This window comes from Andrena cerasifolii, chromosome 13 (genome assembly GCF_050908995.1).
Source record: "Andrena cerasifolii isolate SP2316 chromosome 13, iyAndCera1_principal, whole genome shotgun sequence".
Lineage (NCBI taxonomy): Eukaryota > Metazoa > Arthropoda > Insecta > Hymenoptera > Andrenidae > Andrena > Andrena cerasifolii.
The window spans coordinates 8,873,847-8,892,440 of NC_135130.1; the positions used below are offsets into that span (position 1 = coordinate 8,873,847).

An 18,594-nucleotide genomic window follows, 5' to 3' on the forward strand; every position below is an offset into this window, starting at 1 on the left:
GTCGCTAGTTACACAAGATTCCTCGGATTACTTTACAAGTACCCTTCTCCTGCGTGAGTCCTTCCAAGACGCAACCTAAGTCTTATATCGTCGAAAAATATCATATGTATATCGAGAATACCTCTACTCTATATACTATTAGTTCTTACTTAGCGATCTTCTTTTTTTCCCTTTTGTTTCGTTTTGTAACTTTAGCGAACAGGAATACTTGTATCATCTCCGGTCGGATACGTGTCGCAGACAGTACGGTTAAACATATCTCGCCTCGCGTCTCATCCTCGAGCGTGGATGCGAGGAGCAACGCCTCGGGGCTTCGTTACCGGAAGAATAAAACTTAAACGAATATATCGCGAGAGTTGGCGCGCACCAACCAAGGCATCATCGATCGATCGGGCATCGAATCGTCGTGTCAATACCCCCACTTTTCATTTCCTCCTACTCCTTCTCCCCGTTTCGTATTCACCATTTCACTTTCGCGAGCAAAGATCCGAACGCGATTACGCGACGCTAAAAGAAAATAAAGAAAGAAAGAAAAACCGGCATGTTTCCTCCCTTTCGGATTCCATTTTCCTTGTACGAAAAAAAAAAAAAATGGAAATTGCACAGAGTGCGCGCGCGCGCGCGCGCGCACCACGTGCCACGAACGATAAGATTAATTTTAGGTCTCGTTATTGCACCGATATTTACAATGGACGTTTACGCGTGCGTATAGGTATCCTCTTTCCGAATGATAAATCGCCTGTGATCTCGTCGATCGGCTATTATCGCTTAAATAAAAGCCACTTAAAATCCCTACAATATATAATATACATACCTATATAAAAGAAAGGAGGGAGAAGGAAAGAAAGCTCGCGCGTGCACTTAAACGGCGGCCTCTAAAATATACCATCACTAACTGCGATAACTTCTACATACTGTTGTAAAGACAGAGAGGGAGGGAGAGAGAGAAAGAGAGAGAGAGAGAGAGAGGGGGGGAGGGAGAAAAGAAAATAGAATTGTACCTTTCTCAATTTCGCGCGTAGAATCCCGGCTCAACATTCGGTTCCCGTATGCAGAAATGCATGCGCTCCATCGGTAATTACAAGAGACGATCACGCGAGAAACGTCTATATCCTCTCGCAGGACTGCCACGCACTGGGATTACCTTATACTCTGGCGGGTCTACGCGGGGACAGGCTGAATAATATTGTCGCTCTTTACGTGCTACCATACAGACGCATGCGGCAGAAAATAGTCTAGGCATTCATTTTCGCGATACACCTTACGCATCGTTATTCAAAAGGAACTTCGATTGAACTTTATTACACGTTTCTCTCTCCTTTTTCCTGTTTTCTTTTTTTTTTTTGTTGTCCCCCATTTTTCTGTTTCCCCTCCGTCTGGTTTTCTTTCCTTCGCGCCAACAAGGCCGGACATGTAATCGGCTACCGACGTTGGGTTAAAGCGAACCAATGCTCAAGTTAACGAAGAACCGTGTGTGTTATATACGATATATTGCCTATTACTAACATTACGAAGGAAATCGCTCTCTAGTACGACGTACTCCGTCTCGTTCTTCTTTTTTTTACTCGGAAAATATACGCGGCCCGGGGGCTGGCGTCGCGTCCGCGAGATCAGGGAGAGGTGTGATCCGGGCAGAGCCGCCGAAGGCACGCGCGGAAGGAAGCGAGCGGTTCGATCAACCCGCTTCGTTCTCGCAGGGTCCCCCGAGGTGTCAGCCTTGCGGATCCCTCCGACTCTCTCCGCTGTTCTGTCCTGTCGACGCGACACCGAGCCTCCGCCCGCTAGACGATCGTACACGCGAGATTGTCTAAAAGCTAGTGTCAGCTGGCGTGCGCGGAGCGTCAACGAATTGGGAGGAGAAGGCAGGGCGACGAGAACGCCGCCACCGTCGTCGGCGGCGACGACGACGACGATAGGGCACGTGATTACACGGGACCAACGACGCGCGTCCCTCCTTTACTACTTCAAATGAAAATTGGTGAGAAAGCGAGTAAACACGTTCGAATAGAATCTGCGCGGGCACAGCTCGGATCTGTAGCTAGCACTCGGTGCACGGGGATTCGCCGGTTGCAAGTAAGGCCTGAATAGTTAGGGTTTGTTGTTGTCGTTGTTCAACGACAGCTGGTCGGTGATGTTCTGCTGTTGCTGTTGCTGCTGCTGCTGCGACGGCTGTGGCTGCGTCACCTCGCTGACGGCGCCGCCGCTCATCAGCTTCGCGTTGTTGTTCTCCGTGTTGGACATCTTCGAGTAGTCCCGCTTGCGGGGCATGTTCTCTGTCTTGACGATCGTGATGTCCGGGTTGTTCTCGAGGACGGAGGTCGCCGCCTTCGGTACCGCCGTCGGCACCTCTATGTAACCGCCCCCCTCCCGCTTGATGGGGGTGGAGGAGGCCGCGTTGGCGCTGATCTTCTGCAGGATGTCGTTCATCGTGTCGCTGTTCTCCGGTGCCTCGTTGTTCCCGTCGACCGCGCCGGACGCGACGCTCAGGTCGCCGGCCAGGGAGATCCTGTCCGGGCCCTGGAGCGTGGACAGGTAGGTCGCCAACGTGTGGACGGTGACATTGAGGAACTCGGCGGCACGGAACAGCGTGATCTCTTTCCTTCGTAGCTTGGCCAGCACCTCCGCTGGCCCGGGCTCGGACCAGAAGTCCCTTACTCTGTGAGCAGACGCATTTTTTCTATCGTAGTGGTGTCGCTACTGCCATGCCGAGGCCGGGTAAATGGGGGCAACGTGAACGAGCGACGTAGACGGCGCATTATAGGACACGGGTTGCGTTAGGAAGACCGTGCGATTAACACTGTGAAAACGAAGCCGAAGAAAGCGGGTTAATGGTCGATTTCACCGGCCACGTGTAAAATATATTCCCAGGAAAATTTCTTTGTCTAGTGCCCGAGCGTGAGTTTTTCGATAGGGGCATTAGATTGGCGTGTATTCTCCGAGCCCGGGCTTCGTCTTAATAATACGGTAACAGGCCCGGTAGCGGCGTCCCGATACCCCTCGAGATCGTTGGAGCTTGGAGGTGACGGGCAGGGAAGATCCGCTCGTAAAACCCGAACGAAGGCATTAACGACAAAGATCGCGACAAAGCCGATCGGGTACATATGTGGAAACGTGAAGCGTCTTCCCATTACCTATACGGATGTTTAAGGCAACCATAACTGTCGCGATATCTGCCGTAGAGGGTTCCGTAGGAGACGCCAAGTATCTCGGCGGCAGTCTTCATTTCCAGTTCTTTGCTCTTAATGGCATCCATAAGGCGTCGCGTGAACGGCTCCTCCCAGAACTCTTGGCGGCGTCCCGTCGTCAGGTAATCGTTCATCTTCACGACGTCTCGGAATTGCTCGGGGATCGATAGGTTCGTGGCGTTGGAATTCGAGGGAGTGGTAGGCGCTGCGGCAAAATCAAACGACGTTACATTCTTCAAACCTATCCAACACACACGCGCGCATACACACGCACACACACACATGCGCATGCACATACACGTGCCCGGCATCGAGAAATCGATTGCCCGTTGAATGCTCGTTAGCCAAAACTAACGATTCCTCGCACCCACCTTTCTTCTCCTGATCGGATGCGTTGTCATCCTTGGACATGTACGAAAGCTGCAAAAACACGATGCAGCAAGCGTTAACGTAACTCTTTATCCGCGTAGCAAAAGAATCTCGGATTAAGGGAATGCCTCTCTTACCACCGGCAGCGGCGTCTCGTTATTCTCGTTCATCATCATCTCGTCGTCCCAGCTCTCGTGGTCGCCGCCCTCGCTCATCATTTCCTCCTGGGAAATCGTTCGAACAGATGCATTAGAGGCGATTGCGGTCGAACGCGGCGCGGATAGGGTAGAGGATAGAGGTCAGGCGGTGTGCGGCAGTTAAATAGTCACCGTGACCGGCGGGCATAGGGAATCTGAGAGGTGAAAACAGCGCGGAAGGCGACAGGGGCTGACGTACATTTCCGGTGATACAGGTGATTTTCGGCGTGAACACGTCGTGGGCTGAGGGTGGATCGTCCAGGGGCGGGCGCCCTCTGCGTCTCTGCTTCGGCGGTGGCGGTTCGTCGGCGTCCCCTTCCCTGAGGACCGTCTCGACACCGGGAGGCGCAGCGCCGGGACTGTGACCGCTGTTGCTCAGGTCGTTCTGTGTGGAATCGCTGCGCCAGCTCACCTCGGCCAGGCCCTTGATGTGCAAGTCCTCCGCGGTTTTCAGCAGGGAGGACAATCTCGTCTGCAACATCGAAAGGCGTCCACTTTAATCACACACGCCAGGGACCGCGATTGTCGTCTTTGGAGAATCGAGCTGCTGCTGGATTCAACCCGAAAGCAACGCGACCCATTATTCTCTCCGGTCACTGAGATCCGGGGAGTGAATGCCCGGTGGTAATAGCGACTTATTCGTCGACTTATTTCACTGTTTCCGAAGAGTCTGAAGAGACTGGTCCCACTGAGGAATGGGATCGGTGCAAACTGAACACGAGAGGTGGTCTCCACGCGATCCTCCCTTATTTTCCCACGGTTGTTTTCGAGCCGATGTCCCGGCGCTGAAGCGTGTTTACTTTAACGCTTCACTGAGCTCGCGACCTTGCCAATTTCGCTGACCATGCATGTAGCGCGAGTGGAAGAGAAATAGGGAACTGGGTCAAACGCATCCAGGCGTTAAAGTAAACACGCTCCGCGGCCGGGCAAGGACGTTGCAAAAAAACCTGGGGAAATAAGGAGTCGAGCCTGAGTTAGGGCCTTAAGGACCCCCTCTCCCTCCTCCCTCTCTCTCTCGCGTAGCGTCTTCGACTCTCTCGCTCAGGCCCCGTTAGCTTCATTGAAGGATGCGTGCAGCCTTAAGGGGCTGTACCCGTTTGAACCCTCGGAAAATGTGTACACTTTGTGGATTTTTTTACAAGTCAACGGCTTGGTGAATATTTCCCGTTTTTTTACTATCTTTGCATGGTATTATGAACTACTTGAAAAAAAAGTTTCAGTTAAAAAACTATTGTTTTTCGGAAGTTATGCATACATTTCCGAAAGTCTCGCGATTTTAGACGGCTAAACGGTGGACCTAAAAACTCGCGCTACGTTCAACCAATTCACTTCCAATTTTGCATGCAGGATCGTAATAAGACGCCGCATCGTCCAACGAGGGCTTTTTTTATTCCGATTCCCCGTTTATTATTTACAAAGAAAAAAGTTGGCCTTTTCTCTTAGAAAAATGTGACTTTACCTTTGATCTCTCACCATTTCTTTATTTTTCAAAATTTTCAAAATCGGCCCCGTTGGACGATAGCTACTGGCACACTTTATAAGAACATTTTATTGCTTTTGATTTCAGACACGACATACAGCTGATTTCAGGCCCACCGTATGGCCGTCTAAAATCGAGAGACTTTCGGATATGTGTGCATAACTTCCGGAAAACAATACTTTTTCAACTGAAACTTTTTTTTTAAGTAGTTCATAATACCATGCAAAGATAGTAAAAAACCGGGAAATCTTCATCGAGCCGTTGACTTGTAAAAAAATCCACAAAATGTACACATTTCCCGAGGTTTCAGGCGAGTATACCCCCCTTAAAGCGGAACGCCGTAAGCACTCCTTTAAGCTCCATCTGTCTCGATCTAACCAATCAATGCACCGCTTCAACTGGTTCGCATGACTTCTCTGTATTTAGATATCAGCGGATACACGGTTGAATTACAAAGACTCGAACGCCGAGACACTTTGACGAGCCACTGTGCATTCGAGACATCCTCCCACTAATCAAGGTAAGTACCGAGTTCCTTCTTTTTCGGCAGCCATCGGCCCGAGTGGCTTAACCGCTTCTGGCAGGAGTCAGAAAATGCGAGGCAGCAATATTTTCAAGCGGGCTGCTTTCAATACTCGCCCGGGTGATTGGACGGGGGCCGGGCATAAATGGAATAATATACTGGTGGTTTCAGCGCTCTTGGCACGAGCCTCTGCTCCCTCTCCGCCGCCGCGACATTTCCCACGACAAATGTCCGGGCTTCTTCGGCACGGTAACCGGATGGACCGTAAGAAATAAGCCGCGCCGTCGCGCCGGGCGTGGCGGCGGCTGTGCGAATCTAATTATCCCTCAGTGAAAAAGCGATCGCGCGGGAAAAAGTAAAAATTAGTAATTCCATTAATCCCGGCCGGTTCAATTTGCACAGACAAGCTCGCGGGACCGGATTTCCAGGATCCAGGGGAGCGAATAATAAATCGGATCGTCGTGAAAGAGGAGGCAGAAGGCAAAAGTCGATATCGGGCCGAAGGGAACGGCAGCTGGCCACGCATTCGCGGGATACGTCCAATTATTACTTGCCAATTTTCACCGGCGATAATGCCGGCGCGACCGAGAGAATGCTAAATAATATGAGAACTTTCTACAAACGGCGGCGCGGCTGGCGGCTTTCTATCGGCCACGAACGGAATTGGAAAAATGCTTATGTGGGTCAGCGTCTCCAGCGGCGGCGGTGGTGGCGATGGCGGTGGCGGTGCGATCGGAAATAATGTGTATTTCAGAAACCAGCCGCTTTCGTTTCTCGCCGTGCAGGCGGAAGAGGCGACGTGGCCCTCCGCTATGACGCGAAGCCCGACAGAGGCAAAGCTCCGGGCGAATCTATCAGCCTGGGATATTTAGTCCTCGAAACGTTTAGCGGGGAGAAAGGATGACTACTTAGGCCTAGGGCCCTGTCAGTTCGCTACGGGGTGGTCCTCTGTCGATGGCTGGCCACTCCAAGTCGTTTGTGCCTGATAAAAAGTCAATGTACCACGGGCCACCCGGCGTCGTCTTGCTAATGAAAGAATAGGAACATTGTCCCTTGAGGACCTGGCCGCGGAGTGGGACAGGCGGTGCCTTCCGGTAAGAGGACTGTGAAGGGCAGCGTAGCCTCCCGAGGTGAGCCCCGCAATCGTCGAGGGCAATATTTTTTACGGTCACGACTAAAATCTCTAAGTAGCTGACAAGGGAAGATCAGAACTCGAAAGTTTAAAGAAATTCCGAAACTTTGTGATTATGTTGGGGACTTCCTCCTGACTGCAACGCAATTTTTGTTTGCTGCCCAAATTCATTCGAACGGGGTGAAATTCACCCCTGAAAATAAGGCTGCTTTCCGATTTTGTGGTATAACTCGCGAACTGTAAGAGATAGAAACGAAGTTTTCAGAGAAAAGTTACTTCTTTTAATTAGATCTAGCATTTGGTAAGAAAATTATTTTACAGTTTGCGAGTTATAGCAGAAAATTGGAAAGTAACCGGATTTTCAGGGGTCAATTACATCTCCTTAGAGTGGATTTGGGCAGCTAACAAAAATTGCGTTGTAATCAGGAGGAAATTCCCTACATATTCATAAAGTTTCAGAATTTTTGGAATTTCCGAGTTCGGGATCTTCCCTTGTGAGTCCTTTTGGCTAAACTTCCGAAAACGTCTATTTTCCTATGCGGCTGAAATTGTATAATTAGTTTCACTTTACAAAATAATTTTTTACCATTTACCATTTTAATCTTGTCATTCCCTGCTTTACCGACTCGTAGTAGTAGAACGTATAACGAGCAAAGCTTTTAAGAATGTATCGGACCTAGCTTCAAACTGGTACCAAGTTGATAAAAATTTGTGAGATTGTTCTTTTTAGTCTTCTTGATGTGCTCCGAAAATTTTAAACGAATTCATAAAACGGTTGCTGAGTTACAACGATTTTAATTCGCACTGATTTTACACGTACTCTTATGGACAGAGACGATCTTGGCAGATAAAACAGCTGAAAATTTGTTGAAGAAATGGTACCAATGTTTTCAATTTTTTTGCACATGTAGTATATGGATAGATGAAAATATCTGCCGAGTTTCAAATGTTTTCACTGCACTGTTTTAAAGAAATAAATTGTAACTTGAGAAAATTGTGAATTCAGGGCACTTTCACTGCCAAAAGTTTAGCAAATAATGCTTGGAAAAGCATTTGCAAAGTGAAAAATACCTTTCTAGGAGCGAAAATAAGACTCCAGCTGTCGTTCGAATTCCTTACATCCAGATTTACTATGCGTAAGACGTAGATATTCAAGGATTTAAAATTTCATATACTTTTCACTAATATTGTAGGGTAAACCAACCAGTAATTGACCAGTGAATGACCATTAGGCAAAGAAATGTGAATTATAAATTTAAACATTATTATATGTTTATAAATGAAGTGCAGTTGCACTTTTAACATCCTATATTTTAGTTATGCGGTCATTTACTGGGCTTCTACACGTTTTGCCTTTTATAATTCTTTTTTTTTAAATTACGATAAGAATAAGTAATTATTTAATAAAAATTTCAAGAAAAATAAATTTAAATGCAATTTCAACAGTTGCTTTGTTGTTATACATAAATATATTCAAGTATTAATCTCAAAGCTGCATAGATTCAACAATCCGGTCATTCATTGGTTGATTTACCCTACGTCCGACAGATCCTTGAACCAAATACCTAATCGCCGTACAAAAGTACAATACAAAACATCCCTCAGGCGACAGAAATTACAACGTCCAGAGTTACGAGGCTTGGATTACGTTTTCAGAGAGGTTCTATTAACCTTTTCCAATATCACCTCTACTTCCCAGTACTTGGTAAAAAAATATTTTCAAGTCATCATTTTCGTCAAAAAAAAAAAACCCACTTCCAAAATTTCAAGCAATACCTCGCACGGTGGGTTTCCAGAGGCACAGCCGCCCCTTTTTCTAACAGATCCTTCTCGCTCGTCGCGAACGCCGGAATAACTGCGACGGGGAGCGCAGCGCGTTGTCGCGGATTTTTCGCGGGCAAAACGTGGCCGGAGAAAGCTCGCGAACCTGGCCGCCTGATCACAAGTAGAAATCCGGAAGAACGAGGAGCCGCGCTCCTCTGCGCGGTCCTCTCCGCAGCCTGAATTCGATTCCTAACGTTACAAGGGTGATGCAGGCGAGCGCCGAGCGCGCGCCAACGCCGCGGAATGCTTCGAGGAGATGGATCTCGGGTGTGCGCGCATTTTTTCGCGTCACGGTGGATAGCTGACGTAGCGAAGTAGGTTTACTTCATGGCCTATTCGCTCGCAGAGGACAAAGGGGGCTGCCGGGGGGTACAAATAGAAACTAGCATGCCGCGATGAATATGTTGGGCGTACATATCTCTGCATGAGAAGTGCACCAGGATCCTGCAATGAAATTCTCCAGGGCGAAACACCCGTTCCTCGGCGTACGCGGCTGGTTTTTCCCCGCGTTACCAGCACCGTTTTTCTCCGGCCAGGAGCGAGTAGTATCGATTGTGCGGGATCGTTATTAGTTAATTAACCGGCGCTCATTGGCCGAGCGCAATTTATCTTTTCCTTTTCCGCGGCGCAAGAATGAGCGATGCAGGCCATTACGCTCCTCCAGCTGCTGCGTTTCTTTGCCCCCGCCGGTGCTGGCCGGAGCTACTTGCGCACCTGTACGAGTCGAATGCTCCTTGACTGACCCGAGGCCGGATCGCGGGACTCGCGACGAAGCTGTGTGCCTCTGGATCGAGCCAGAGACAGAAGGAACAGAGAATCCGCAGACACGTAATAGCAGGAAAGCTCCCTCGTCTCTGCTTATCGCGCAATAGACTTCAAACAACGGACTTGCCCCGCTTTGCGTCAATCGCTAACTAGCAAATCAGCCGTCGACTCGATTTTCCGCGCGATCGTCTCCGACAAAGCGCGGAATCTCGCTCCACCTCGGCAACGGAGCAGGAAGAGAGAGCCGATTGGCCTGGTCGTGGCGCAAAAGAAATTGCATCTTCGCGACGATTTTCGCCAGGGGATTTAATGGGGACTACTCGAAACAGCGCGAGTCTTCAATTATTAATAAATTGAGGCCAGGCCGCGCGTCCCTCCTCCCCGCGACACTTTTCCCTCCCGTCGACGGGGCACGAGTGCCCCTCGTAATGCCCGCGATGTAAATAAGTCGCTCGCCTATCGAGCCTGAAAAGCGGCTGGAGGAGAGGCACGTACCCCGCGCGGACTTTATTTCTTTAATCAGTTTTAATTTCGCCACTCGAGAAGACCGGGGGAACAGCGCTCCTCAGACCGCGTCGAGCTTGCTTTGCGCGGCAAGGCCCGTGTCGAAAGTAATTCCAGCGGAGAGACCGGCGGGAAACGCGCTCTTCGATGGAAATGAAACGCGACGGATTATCGCCGGCTCATTGAAATTTCCCGGGCAGACGTTCGACCTCCCGCCGTCCGGCCAGGGAATTCCTTTAAACGGGACGTTCTAAAGCACTCACGTGATCGATGTTGATCTCTCCCTTGTACATAAACTCCACCAGGACTTTGATGTCTGAGAACTTCACGTCACGCATTATGACGATGGGATCCTTCTCCTCGTATTGGGACAGGATCGTGTCGAAGTACGTGCTGCACGCTGACAGGACCACCTGCGAAGGCAAACAGAAATTTCCAAGCTTATAAACGAACCATCAGACTGTGGGGAGGGGCGAGGAGATCGATTAACCGCGGAGGAGCATGGTTTACCTTGAAAAATATTCGAGGGTCAAGGCGCACAGGCGCTCCTCTCAGTGGTTCCGAAAACGGGCACGCGATCGTTAATTAATTATCCCCGAAATTAGAATGCAACGCGGACTGGCGGGACGCGCGCTGTCAGTCACTGTCAAAGCGGATGGTTGAATCGCGAGGAGGATCGAATTCTTAAACGACGCTCCCGAATGGCGCCGATAAAATATGTATTTCCGCCTCGACGCCCCAGCCAGCTACCACGTGCAAATCTGTCATGAAAGTCAATGAAGCACTCGACGAGCGGGCTACTCTCTCGTTCCCGGACCGTTTCGATTTTTTTTTTTCCACCGCGACTAAACCCAGTTACACACTTGTCGCGACTTGGCGCCGTCGACTATCCACTCGTATCGAGAGAAATAGATCTGTAATTCTAAGAGGGAAGCGCCCCGCGATAGAGCGCGTCCAACTTCATTCGCCGCGATTACGCTTGAACGGGCACAGAGAGGTCCCATTATTTGTCCGCTAATCTGGTTACCGTGAAACGGAGAACGGCGGGACGTCGTCTAAATTGTAAATCTCTCTTTCTCTCTTCTTTTTTTTAAATTCGTTTGGCGCGTCACTCCGTGCCTATACAAACGAGCAAATGTCAACGGATCCTCCGAGGAGCTCGGCGCACGAATCGGCAGAGCGCGAGCGACGCGGGTGAAATACGTTCGGCGCTGCGAGGTGATTAGCTGGAAAAATACTGATATCGCGATTACATAGTATATAAATTGGCCGGAATCTCCATCAGATTTATTGCGCTTCGTTCGTTTATTAGCTTGTTTGTTTCGAGCACAGCCGTTCCCGGCTCGGTGCGTCGTAAATCAGCGCAGCTCAGTCCAGATTTGTCAGCGATTATCGACAGATTCGGCGGGCTTAGCGCGCACGGACAACGCCCGCAGGCGCGAAAATGACTTTCCTCCTCGCCAAGGAGCAGCGCCATTCTTCGGGGCCGTCCGCGGAGGAGCGAGTCACGCGTCAAGGGAATACCTTTCCTTCGATTACCCTTGTAATTTCCCTCGGTCATCGACTAGACTCGATTTTGCCGGGATCTCTCTCGGCTTTTCTCGCCGACAGAAGCAACGAAACACGGCGAGGTAATATTTGCCGCCGCGGTGCCGTGGAATTTCGAGGCTCGCCGATGCTGGCCATTGGAGAAACTACGTTAGAAAACGTCGTAAAACCGCGCCACTCTACTTCATTCGAGATTTAACTCGGACTCACGGCCAATAAAAGTTTACGGTACGAACGAAATTATCCAAAGACGACGCAAGACGCTCTTGTCCCTCCTCGTTCCAGTCCCACTTTTACCCCCAACGTTCCGTTCAAAACGAAATCAATCACCGAGGAGTCACTTTTATAGAATTCGGGTTAGGTGCGCGATAAAACGCGCGGGGGAAGGAATTACCTCGAACCGACAACGAACAAAGCTGTTCCCTTTCGCGTCGCGCGAGCTCTAATTGTAATCCGAAGTGAGGAGGGTCGGGGGACAGGTCCGCGCGACCTCTCCCTTCAAATTTGCATTTTATTTCGCGAAATATAAATCAAGCCTTTTTCTACTCCGTGCTAGCTTTTTTTTCTTTACGATTCTTTCTCTGTCCCCCGCCACCTTCCCACCCTCTCTTTTTTTTTTCGTCCCAGGGTTCTATCGCGACTCGCACACCGCCACCCCAGGCGCCGCAGCCGCAGCGTTCGCGTAATTCCTTGAAAATTATTCCGCGGAACAACAATGGAATTTTGCATGCAAGTAAAATGAAGCAACTGAATGCACATTAATTCGAAACGCCGGCATTGTGCTAGGTCGCAAAATGCCCGTTTCGTTTCCACCGAGAGTCGTTTATTCCTTAACCCTTCGGTCAAAGCAGCGCAACAGTTACTTCCCCCCGGAGTGTCCGAGACTTTCGGCCACGCGGTTTCTCGTTAGAACGATATGTGCGTATCGCGTGGAGCGTTGTTGAAGAGGCCGGCCCATCGGAACTGTTCGATTTCTCGCGAACGTGCCCCGGAAACAATTCAACCGACTGGCCAGCGTCGAATTTGATTGCCGGTTACACAGAAAGAACGCTGGACATTGCGCTTTTCCCTGGAAATAATTGCTCGGTTAAAGCGTTAATCGTTTCACGTATCAAACAGTTCGCCGTGAAAAGGAGCGGCCAGCATCACGGCTCGGCTGCGCCGAGGTTTTCGCTGCGAGGTTCGTCTCGCTGTAGGTATGCGTGGAAATCGTTGATTAATTAGTCCGAGCGTCGAAATTCAATCTTACTCCATGCTCGTCGCTGACGACGATGAGAGTCGACGTTCTGACGACGGGATCGACGACACCCGCGACTTTTCCAACGGGATGCTTGGAGGAGAAATGAGTATCGCGATCGTGATCGCGGAGGACGGTTTCCCAGCGAGGGAGCGGGGCGACTCTCAGGTACGAAAGAGTGTCTGGCTCTCGGCCCCGCCCAGTCAATAGCCTGAATATTTAATGTTAGAAGTTCCGTATTGATTTTCGCGATTTTTACGTCTCCGCAAATAAGGCCGTAAAAAGACCTTACACGCCGTCGCGTCCCTCTCTCTCTCTCCTCCGGTGTACGCGTGTGTACGCGGCGGCCGCTCGCCCGCGCAACACACAAACGGGTGGAAGAGAGACGGAGCGACGCGCGTTACTTTTCAGTGCCAGCTATATAACGCTTTTTATTATGCCGGGCCGCTTTTATGGGGAAATACTGCGATGAAAAAAGAGGAAGACGGCCGGAGACGCGCGGAGGGAGGAAGGAAAGGGCAGAAGAAGAAAGAAATTGCACTGCCCGGGTTTCATATCGAGTCATTACGATCCCCGGGCACTTTCGCCCCCAACCCTCCTCTCTCCCTCTCTCTCTCTCTCTCTCGCTCCCGACCCTCCTCTCACCCTGCTTCCTCTTCCTCCACCTCCTTCGCCTCCTCCTTCTCCGCAGCCCCATCGAACCCGCGCCTATCCACCCCTCGCGCGCCCACCTCCGCCCACGGCCACCGACGTCGCCCCTCGCCCGCGACGTCTTCTCTGACATTAAACTTTTTATCGTGCATAACGGGGTGCTTCGTCTTTCGCTTGGAATAAAAAAAAAAATAGTAATAAAAAAAAACCGAAGGTGGAGGATCGGCAGGGAGGAGGAGTAGCGGGAGGAGGAGGGAGGGATGGAGGGAGAGAAAAAGAAGAGGGCAACTCGGAGGCGTAGGAGAAGAAGGGGGCGAAGGAAGATATAAATGGACGGGGCCGGTGGTGAGCGACCCCTCCTCGGAGACGGGGGTGCGCCGCGTCGAATTTGTCGATTCGCCGGTTTTCTCTCCCCGGCGTAAAAGCTTGGCAGACGCAATCGATTGTACCTACGTGTGCACCACCCCCCTCCTCCGTCGACCGAGGGGTGCAGGGAAAGGGGTAGGCGGTGGCGCGGCCGAGGGGCGGGTGGTAAAGAAGCACGGAATGATAGGCGACGTATCGTTGTTGTTGTTAACGCTGCCTTACGGTTATTTATTGATACGCGGCCGGCCGCCCGGCCGGCCCAGCTCGCGCGCCCTGCTACTAGGGACGCTCCATGCGAGCTCGGACAGATTTCGGAGTAAGTTTTCGTAGATTGCTGAAATTTCGACCAGTCGAGCCAATTCGAGGCAATTTTTACAGGGCCAATTTTAAAATCTCCATATTTTTTAAATTTCTCCATCAAGGGAAAAGATAGAACTATATTCTCCTTTTTCAGATTTTTAAAATCGCGCTCGATTTTTTTTGGTTAAAAAAAATTTGTTTCCGAAACTGAAATAATTTTTTCATAAAACTTCAATGTCTTTTCTACAAATCGCCGTAAACCTCATCTCGATCCGTTTGCTACTTCCATAGTTATAATTTATTGAAAAAAAAGTTAGCGCTTAACTTCAAACAGCTGTGAAATCGACATTTTTGAAAATTTCGAAAAATCCTTTGAGCTACGTTTAAATATCACTATAGACTACAGCATATTGAAATTTCAGCAATCCACGAAAACTTACTCCGACATCTGTCCGAGTTCGCGTGGAATGTCTCGCTAATAACGCGTCACCTCCACTCGGCCCTCGGACACGATGCTCCTCCCCGCTTCTCGCCCTCCCTTGACTTTTAATTTTCATTTTTCCAAGCTTCCGCCGGAAGACACGCCTTCGGCCGCATCTCTCCGCGGCTTTCCAGCGGAAATTGGCCAACCGTTTTAGACAACGCGCGAGGTTGCAGTCGGCGTCGTTTCGGGTAGGCGTCGAGAAAGCGAGGGCTCGCCTCAGCGACTCCCTGTTCATTGTCATTACCGATGCAACGAGATTACTAAACAGGAGGCGAGCGCCGCTTCGCCGTGTAATCCATATCATTCCAGTTTAACGCCTGAGAAAGCGTAGCCAGCCGGGTTTTCTACAATTTCGCGTACGGCTGAAAGCACGTGGGAAACTGTGGCCGACGACTCTTGAACGAGTCCCTCGCGAGGATCGCGTAAAAGCCGATCTACGTAGCCTACCACGAGGTTCCCTTCGAGTGCGACGGATAGCCGTGAAGATTCCCTGGCCAAAGTTACCATGCCAAAAGGTCAACGCCACTCGGGGCGAAGGCAATCTCGAAAGTCAAGTTCAGATTTTGGCAAAGTACCGAACGACGGTCAGAGGACCGGCAGTACTCGCGATAAAGCGACCCACTGGCCAAGATAAGGTCCGCTGCTCCCTCGGAGAGCGCATTTTTCATCCGCCGTCCAAGCTTATAGACACTCGCTCGACGTAAGGGACATTCGCTCGCAACGAGGTTCGTTAGAAAAACCAGATTACCGGCCTCTCCGCCAGCAGTTACGTAATTCGATCGATAGTTCAGGCGTTTCCCGTTTCTGGCGACCAGACGAGGAGAAGCAGAGCGAAGGAGGAAGGAAGGGCGGAAGAAATTCTTGACGCGGGGGCGACGCGAAGGGAGCGGCCTTGAAAAGGGACCAGCGGCGAAAAATTCAATCGACGCTGGATTATTTCGTTACCGAGGGCCCCAGGAGCGCGTGCGACGCCGCGTTTCGCAATACCAAACAGCGGAATCCAGCGGAGCAAGAGAAACGAAAATTACACACTGCTGGCAGGGACCAGCCGGTGATATTAAGTTCGATTTCGCCTTCGTTTCTAAATTAAAACAGTCGCGGCAGAAACCAGAAGCTAACGAGCTCGCAGCGCCTCGAGATTCGCCAGGCTTTCCGCGAGAAGAAGCGGAACTGGTCCGGCGAAGTGACGGAGGAGATCTAGGCTCCGGGCAGGTGAAGGCTCGCCAGACGTTGCGTGTGATCGCTGGGAAAGGTCGACGACACTTCCCGGGGCGGCGCGGAGTGGCGTTTACATTTGCGAAAAAGCTGTCTGGAGTGGAAGAAATTCTTGCCCCGGAAAAATTCGTCTTACGTAATTCCCATAAATAATGCATAGGTGTGCACGATTTGCATTTCAGAGGCTGGCTGTGTCGCCCCGGCGAGTTCATCGCACCGCGGGCATGAATGGAGCACCGAAATTAATGAAAACACGACTACGACGCGCGACTAGGGAATCCTCGCCCAGGCAGAACTATCAGCGCGAGAGAGTCGCGAAGGATCCACGCGTCCCGCGGCTACCCGCGCGGCGGTCGTTACCCAAGTTTTTGCTTGCGCAGGGAAGTTGTCTTCGGGTTTGATAGTTGCAAACTTCCGCGCTGCATTAGATTACGCAACGGTTGGGCAACAAAGTCGAAGCGAGCCTGCAAAGCGTTCAACTGGTCGCTCCTCGAGCGCATTAGCAATTTCAATGTTCGACAGCAGAATGCAGAGAGAGCCGGAGCCCGCTCTCCGAGCTGCGCTGTTACAGTGTCAGCGCGCGGCCGTTACAAGTTACAAGTTCGCCCGGTACCAGCTGCAACCAGGTGGAGCACGGGGGGGCCAACTGGTGGCACAACGCGTTACACCTAGCTACGGAGGAAGGGTGTGTAATTGGCGCGAGCGAAAAAATTCTGGGAAACCAGCCGAGCGTCAAGGCCAGGGCCGTGATAAAACGAGCGGCGAAATTTCCGAATTTTCGCCCCCGACCCCGCTTTGTCGCGCCGCGCCGCTGAATAATGTAACGCGACTGGGAACGGGCCGCGAGGGAGAGAGGCGGCAGACGACGAGGAAAATAGGGGCAGAATCGAGGAATCGGAGGAGCACCGGGATCTATTCTGGTCTACTCTAGTCAAAGAAGGAAGGAAATAGCCTGGCGAAAAGGATGGAGCAGAAATGTAAAATTGTAAACGCGGAGGCGAAGGGAACAGAGGACGGAGGAAAAGATTGCGAGATGGAGCACGGGCGGGAATAGAGCTAGAACAAAAGAAAAGTCCAAGTCAAAGAGGAAAATAGAGGGGAAATGATAGGAAAAAAGCAGCGCCAGTGAGGAGATTGCGAAGGAAGGTTGGAGGGGAGGAAAAAGTGGGAAAGGAGTCGGCAGGGCATACAGAAAAAAGGACGGAAAAAGAAAAATGGAAAAACGAAAAGGGAACCGGTATCGAAAAGGAGAGAAGACGAACCCAATTTGGGACATTCCACGCGAAAGCGGACAATTTTTGGAGTAACATTTCAGATGTGACTGAAATTTGAGTATGGCGTAGTCTTTAGGGATGTATAAACACATCTCGAAGGATTTTTGACAATTTTGAGAATTGTCGATTTTACAGCTGTTTAAAGGTAAATGCTAACTTTTTTTCAATAAATTATAACTATGGAAGTAGTAAACGGATGGAGATGAGCTTTACGGTGCTTATAGAGAAGACATTGAAGTTTTAAGAAAAAATTTGAACCATTTTTGTGCAATTATTTTAAACAAATGCAGGTTTTTAATATCGGGCGCGATTTTAATATGGTAATTTTAAAATTGGCCCTGTAAAAATTGTCGAAAGTTGACGCTGCGTCGCCCAGCACCGCGGTACTCGCAGCGGCCAAGCGACTATACCTGATATTCTTTTACAGGATTCTCGAAAATGGTAAGTACTTGAAAAAAACTGAAGGAGGAAAACTCTTACTGTTTTTTTATATCCAACATAATACGGTATCTGAATTTTTGGTGTTCGCAATATTTTCCTTGAAACGAGGGTGGCTTTCAGTTTTTTAAATGCAATGCTATATATTTGATTAACCATTAAGACAAATTCAACCATATGGTACACTATGACATTCAAGGCCACACAAGCTTAGGAATGAAAGAAAGAAACCCTATCTACTACATAGATAGTTCAATATATTTCGCTTTCATATTGGGTAATCAAATATATAGCATTCCATTTAAAAAACTAAATCACCCTCGTTTCAAGGAAAATATTGCGAACACCAAAAAAAATTGCGATACCGTATTATGTTGGATATGAAAAACAGTAAAAGTTGTCCTCCTTTAGTTTTTTTTCAAATACTTACCATTTTCGAGAATCCTGTATAAGAATATCAGGTATAGCCGCTGGGCGACGCAGCGTCAACTTTCGCCAATTTTAAAATGTCCATATTTCTGAAAATTTGTCCATGAAGTGGAGGGATACAACTACATCCTCCCTTTTCAGCTTTTTAAAATCGCGCCCGATTTTTTTTGGTTAAAAAAAATTTGTTTCCAAAACCGAAATAATTTTTTCATAAACCTTCAATGTCTTTTCTACAAATCGCCGCAAACCTCATCTCCATCCGTTTACTACTTCCATAGTAATAATTTATTGAAAAAAAATTACCACTTACCTTCGAACAGCTGTAAAATCGCCATTTCTCAAAATTGTCAAAAATCCTTCGAGATGAGTTTATATATCCCTAAAGACTACGACATATTCAAATTTCAGCCACATCCGAAATGTTACTCCACAAAGTGTCCGAATTCTGTGTGCGAGACGCGAGTCTAAGCGACTCCTGGGGCTCGCGTGTCCCCGCGATCGCAGTGGCGTAAGGAACTGCCCGGCGGGCAAATTAGAGCGCGGTCACGCGGTGATTTTCTAATAACTCGCGGAGATTTCATTGATTTGTAATCGTCACCGTCCGGTGAACAAGCGTGGAAACGGGAGTGCGCCTCGTGCCGTAGAGCCGCGCGACACGTGTGCGCGGCCACGA

General features: G+C 49.7%; 1 protein-coding gene across 4 annotated transcripts in view; it reads right to left on the reverse strand.

The window, feature by feature from the left end:
* Positions 1 to 428: 428 nt before the first annotated feature.
* The window catches only part of LOC143375649 (uncharacterized), a 74,524-nt gene continuing 56,358 nt past the window's right edge, over positions 429 to 18,594 (reverse strand). For all 4 annotated transcript variants that reach the window (XM_076824997.1, XM_076824996.1, XM_076824994.1 and 1 more), the window contains 6 exons: positions 10,243 to 10,392; positions 3,951 to 4,223; positions 3,692 to 3,778; positions 3,557 to 3,605; positions 3,132 to 3,390; positions 429 to 2,656 (listed from right to left, as the gene is read on the reverse strand). In XM_076824997.1, coding sequence (XP_076681112.1) covers positions 2,089 to 2,656; positions 3,132 to 3,390; positions 3,557 to 3,605; positions 3,692 to 3,778; positions 3,951 to 4,223; positions 10,243 to 10,317 — 1,311 coding nt within the window. In that variant the 5' untranslated portion in view covers positions 10,318 to 10,392 and the 3' untranslated portion in view covers positions 429 to 2,088. The remainder of the gene's footprint in view (positions 2,657 to 3,131; positions 3,391 to 3,556; positions 3,606 to 3,691; positions 3,779 to 3,950; positions 4,224 to 10,242; positions 10,393 to 18,594) is intronic.